The 6000-nt window shown below is 48.2% G+C and overlaps 1 protein-coding gene across 3 annotated transcripts in view; it reads left to right on the top strand.

The window, feature by feature from the left end:
• Nucleotides 1-222: 222 nt before the first annotated feature.
• GLDN (gliomedin) overlaps nt 223-6000 on the top strand; it is a 57545-nt gene continuing 51767 nt past the window's right edge. For all 3 annotated transcript variants that reach the window (XM_042252464.2, XM_060417977.1, XM_004010614.6), the window contains exon 1: nt 223-621. In XM_042252464.2, coding sequence (XP_042108398.1) covers nt 259-621 — 363 coding nt within the window. In that variant the 5' untranslated portion in view covers nt 223-258. The remainder of the gene's footprint in view (nt 622-6000) is intronic.

Raw genomic sequence — 6000 nt, 5'->3', positions numbered from 1 at the left:
TTTGGTTGGCCAGGCACCAGGAGTGTGAGCCTGCCCGCCTCCGCAGACTGTCTCGCTCCTGTCCCCCACTCCGCCGGCCTGTCCCTCCGGGCTGCTCGAGCCCCACTACTACTGTCCCCAACCCGCCCCGCCAGCAGGGCCAAAGGGCGGCGTGACTCACGGCGCTGCCACCAGCCCACGGCTTGCCCGAGGCATATAAAGGCTGCCGGGGTGAGAGGCGGCAGAGCCTTGCCGGACCCGCTCCGAGGCGCGCAGAGCATGGCTGCAGGCGCGGAGCGAGGCCGCGGGGGCGCGGGCTGGGGGCTGCGCGGCGCCCTGGCCGCGGTGGCGCTGCTCTCGGCGCTCAATGCTGCAGGCACGGTGTTCGCGCTGTGCCAGTGGCGCGGGCTGAGCGCTGCGCTCCGGGCGCTGGAGGCGCAGCGGGGCCGGGAGCAGCGCGAGGACAGCGCCCTGCGCGCCTTCCTGGCGGAGCTGAGTCGCGCGCCTCGTCGGGCGCCCGCGCCACCCCCAGACCCCGCGAGCGCCGCGCGCAACAAGCGCAGTCACGGCGGGGAGCCTGCGCAGCACATCCGTGCCGAGAGCCACGACATGCTGATGATGATGACCTACTCCATGGTGCCGGTAGGCGGGGTCTCAGCTCCCTTTGACGCCCCCGCCGGGGTGGGCAGCGGGCAGTGTAGGGAGAGCGCCTCGGACATCCTCTCCTCCCCTGGCCAGATGGCAGGGTGCCTTGGGGAGAAGTCCTGGGTGTGAACCCGCTGGGGAAATCACCCTGGCTAGCGCCTTATCCCATCTGTGGTCAGTTTCCTCATCTGTTAAATGGGGGAGGGGGTAAGTCTTCCGGCTCTGACGTCGTTCAGACTGCAGATAAATTAGGGGATAGGCAATGTTCTTAAGAGCCTACTTCGTAACTTTGAACACAGGTTTTCACCTTCTGGTGTGACAGGACCACAGCGGCCTAAGCTCTGCCTGTGAAATTCGTAGGGGGCCCCTGAGAGCACAGACACATTTCTGGAAGAGCACACACTTCTGTAAAGTGATTCTTTCTCTGACATCATCTATTGGTCTGGCTTTTCACCTGGCCTCAGCTCATCCCACCCAAGACTGACAACCTAATAGTTTCGGTTTATGTGAAAACAGCCCTAATTTTACCAACCCCTGGGACCTTTTTGAGGGGAAACTTACTCTTGGGTACCAAGTGGTTACAAATAATGGAAATCAACATAGAGCCACTTTGTCAAAACGCAGTGTGAAGGTTGGGGTTTCATGTGGGCTGCAAGAAGTCTATCAGTTCAGTCGTTCAGCCGTGTCTGACTCTGAGACCCTATTGACTATAGCCAACCAGATTCCTCTGTCCATGGGATTTTCCAGGCAAAAATACAGGAGTGTGTTGCCATTTCCTTCTCCAGGGGTTTTTCCCGACCCAGGGATCGAACCTACCTCTCTTACGCCCCCTGCATTGGCAGGAGGGTTCTTTACCACTAGTGCTACCTGGGAAGCCCCTAAGAAGTCTATGGAACCTCAGGAAATGTCAGAGTGAGCTCTTCACAGGCTCATGCATCTAGGGGAGAGTCCAGAGCTTTTCATTAGATTTTCAAAGGCCACTGTGCTCCCCAAAAATGATTTCAGAAACACTGCACTTTAAAAAGTCTTTAAAGCAAAGCCTCAAAAATCTTTCTTCCAGTTTTAACTTCATTTGTTTTTGCTGATATTAGCTCAGTAATTATCTAACCATTACACTTGGATCACATAGCAGTTCCCCATTCTATTTCATTATCTATTACAGCTGTGATGGATATTTTACTTTAAATTTACAAAGATTTCAGTTGTCATCTCAAGTGTGGGCCATATTTCAGAATCCTAGGTGTTTGAAGATAAATTCACTTAATCCTATTATCATAGAAGCTTTTAAATATCTTACATGAGCTGAAGTGCTTTCATAACTACATGAAAGTACTACGCACTTCAAGCACATCTTTTGGGAAAGATCACATTTTTCCATTGCTGAGTTCATTTTTTTTTTTTTTTTACCCACATTATCATGTAAAAATCTGGACGCAAGCAAAAGTTTCAGAAAAGGACCTCTGTAAAGTAAAGAAATCTCTTTAGGGAAATTCACTCTTTCTCTTGGCTCTCCACTGTGCATTTTTAGGGGTTTGTTAAACCATCCAAGAAGGTTGCACCTGAGCACCAACCTTTTATATTTTAAATCCTGCTTTTAAGGTAGAGGCTTATGTATCCAGATTGCATTCTGTTCATCATTAATCCAAGAGAATGCAGACACTCATATCTGTGTCAGTATGAAAGCTGATTTAACTACCACTACCTGCTCTGTAGCAAGTCAGAGAAGAGACATTACGTTACATTTATCTGGATGAGAAGCACTTGAAGATTATCCCCAACTCATCCCCCACTTGCAATGGATATGCTTTGACCTTTAGGAGTCACTGAGGGATTTTCCATGCAAGCCAGGAGAAAGTCACCATCACAGTCTTTTTGGAAGTAGTTCCCAAACGGTAGACTTAGGGTTCACCTGGGAACACATTAAAAATGCAGATTTCAGGGTCCCACTCAGACTTGTAGAATTATAATCTCCAAAACCAGCTTCCTTAAGTCCCCCAACCTACCTATCTCCCACCCTCCCAACCCCTCGGTGAGTTTGATACAGGTGGTCCAGGTGCCAACACTTTGAGAAACGCTCCTCTAGACCACCACTTCTCTAATGTGCATATGAAGATCTTGGAGATCTTATAAAAAATACAGATTCTGATTCAGAAGCTCTAAATTGGGGGCTGAGGCTCTATATTTATAGCAGGCTCCCCCTTATATTGGTGCTGCTGGTCTGAGAACCACACTTTGAATAACTCCATTCTAGAGCAGTGGTTGGCACAGTGAAACCATATAGGGAGTTTAAACTTGACTGATGCCTAGGACCCATCTCCCAGAGATTCTTAATTAATTATTAGGAGTGCAGCTCGAGGGCAGGTGCCCATTCACCAACACAAAGAGCCTTGGCATGCCTTCCTGATGATGGTCAGTTGTATTAAGCACCTCATTCTCACCAGGTCTCCCTTGAGGCCTCTGCTTTAGGCAAAGGAACAAACTTAAGGTGAAAAGCTTTTTGCATACTTTATTGTGACAACATTCTCACCATCCACCTCTGTAGATTTTCCTCATCTTTACTCCCTGTGTTTCTCAGAACAGAGAATTATTCACATGAGAAAACAATTTTTAAAAAGAACTTTCTCAGGGCATGTAGCGTTGGACATGACTTAGCGACTGAACAACAGGGCACCTAAGTAGAAAAATTGCTAAGAGCACTATTAAAGATGTAGTATACAGCATGGAGGTGAGTGTACCAACTTCTTAGGGTTGAAGTCTACATTTTACCTCACCTTTTTCTATAGCGCCAGTAGGTCTTCAGTGAGGGTGAGATCAGAGGTCCCCTCACTACTGAAGTCCCATGTCCTGAGAGATCTCGGAACAAAGAAACTGTATGCACACTAATTTCAGCATTGCAAAAAGTCTTCTGAAAATGGCTCATTTATCCAAGATGAGCCTTCTCAAGCCAACCAGTGCTTCTAAGTTCTATGCTTTTGGCTGAAAGCACTTCAACTCAGCATGTTAATTCTGGTTAGCACAGAGTCCAGGCCAGAGCTGCACTGAGAGGGATTCACTCTAGAGGGAAGCAGTGGGACTGAGCCAGCCCACAAGCCTGGTTCCTTCTAAGCTGACTTCCCAAGTCTGGAATGGATCATGTTAGAATAGCCACCCCTTCAGCCGCATATCAGGGCCTTGTTTCAAACCACATCTGTTCTGTTCAGTAGCTGACTTCCCAAGTCTGGAATGGATGTTAGAATAGCCACCCCTTCAGCTGCATATCAAGGCCTTGTTTCAAACCACATCTATTCTGTTCAGTTGCAGGGGAGACACTTATACCCCATTAGGTCCTGTCATATAGACTGGGCCTTGATGAGAGCTCAGAGGCCTGACAGAGCAGAACAAAAGACTGGGCGGCCAAAGCAGTAACCCACATGCGGAGCCTGATTGTGGCAGGAGAGGAGGCAGGTTCTGCAGCCTTTCTCATAGCAGCCTGTGCTAATGGGCACTTGGGATGTCACATGTTAATTTGCGTGTCAGAAGCCATGTCCAAGTATCAGTGAAGGGTAAGAGAAAACCTGAAGCTACATCTCAGCTAAGACTGTGTCTGGTGTTGGTACTATGAATACACTCATAAATTTTGTTCATGTATCAGGTCGTGATGGTATGTGAGGAAGACAGGAGAGGGCTGGCCCCTTAGCTGCATCCTTCAGACACTTTATTTATTGATACATATTCTGCACACATGCAGATAAAACCTTCAGTGAAGATGTACAGTTGTCATGCTTGTCTAAGGACTTATGGAAGAAACAAGTGGGTCAAGACTGAGCATCTGGACCTGTGGGACAGGGAAGTTGTGTTGGCCACATGGAAGGCATTGAACTGTCTGGACCTACTCTCGGGTCCTGTGGTTATGCGAAAGCTCCTAGTTTCTTTCTAGCCATAGCAGCGGAGATGAGGGCAGCAGGAATAGGGCCCCCTGAGCCCATACAACCTGAGCAGGATGAACCTCCCAGGGCCTGGTGAATTGTCCACTTCCATCTCTTTCTGCTGTTTCCCTGCCTTTCCTTCAACCTTCTGAGCCAAGGATAAAATGAACTCAAGGTCATGTTCCACCCTCTGGAAAAGCACCACTCCACTCCGGGGAGATGGCTGAATCCCTCAGACCTGCCTGTCATTTCGCACCACTGCCCACTAGATGACAGGCTGAGAGATCTCTGGGTAGAAGGCTCTTTCTGGGTGCGTTGCAGAACTTCTCAGACCATGAATCTTCCAAAGCCGAGAGACTGTTCACCCTCCACAAAGCCTTTATCTCAGGATCTCTCTTTGGCTGGTCCAGGCTTGCCTTCAGGTGATGCTGCTGCCATTATGTGGCTGCCCTTAACTCGGGAGACCTGGAATTCCTTCTTCTTCATGGTCAGGTTCCCAGGCAAATTCTCTCTCCCCATTGCTTCCCTGAAGTATGTTATGGCAATAAGTAGTGTGGACCTGGGAATCAGACAGATTCATCCTGGGCCCACAGCTTGGTAGCTGGGCACCTTTGGGCAAGTCTGTTAACTTCCCCCAGCCTGTTTCCTCCTCTGTAAGACTGAGATAATAATATTGAATATGCACCTCATACAGTTGTTTGGAAGTAGGTAAAGGACAGTGCCCAGTATAGCCAGACTTCCAGTAACTGTTCACTGTAGCTGTTGCTGAGATTAATCGCTGTGAGTTTATCATGTAGCCCTCCTTGCCCCATGCCCTCAGTATCTTGTTTCTGGCTTTACTATTTATCTTCAGTCTCTGCAGAATGCCAAGTTGTCTGATCATATGTGCTGTTATCAGCTGCTGCTTTGGGATCCTATTTTGCCTTTTGAAGCCTAGGGTGGCATCACACCAACCTAAATCATCTCGTCATTGAAAGCAAAACAGAATTAGCCTTGATGTGGCTTCTTCAACAGTTCAGGCTTTGCCAGGGCCTCACCCCTGCTTCACGGTCACTGATGACGAGGTTCGACACCCATGAGGAGAGTCATCTTCACCCCCATTCTGAGCTACTGGCATAGTTCTTGTGTACTCCTGTTGATTTCTGTTGATGGCAGTTCTGAAAAAAAGTTCTGGATGCTTTCATTTGAAAGATTGATAAAATGTGAGTGGAAGGTAGAGCAAAAACATTCTAAGAAAGGGAAACAATTTCCTTCTTGGGGTAGGGTGTCTCATGTTCTCCAGGATATGGGTACCTATGTGGGAACTATCAAAATAGTCCTAGATCTTATAAGACATAACTTATCTGGGGAAAAAAGACATTTTAAAAATCTACATTCTTCAAACTCTTCTTCCCTCCCTGCCTCAGAAAAATATCCTTGGCCAAATCTAGTTGACATTCAAGCTTAATTTACATGCATTTTATCTACAGAC

This window comes from Ovis aries, chromosome 7 (genome assembly GCF_016772045.2).
Source record: "Ovis aries strain OAR_USU_Benz2616 breed Rambouillet chromosome 7, ARS-UI_Ramb_v3.0, whole genome shotgun sequence".
NCBI classification, from domain to species: domain Eukaryota; kingdom Metazoa; phylum Chordata; class Mammalia; order Artiodactyla; family Bovidae; genus Ovis; species Ovis aries.
Note: the sequence above shows the minus strand (reverse complement) of the source record. Positions and strands in the feature narration are given on the sequence as shown.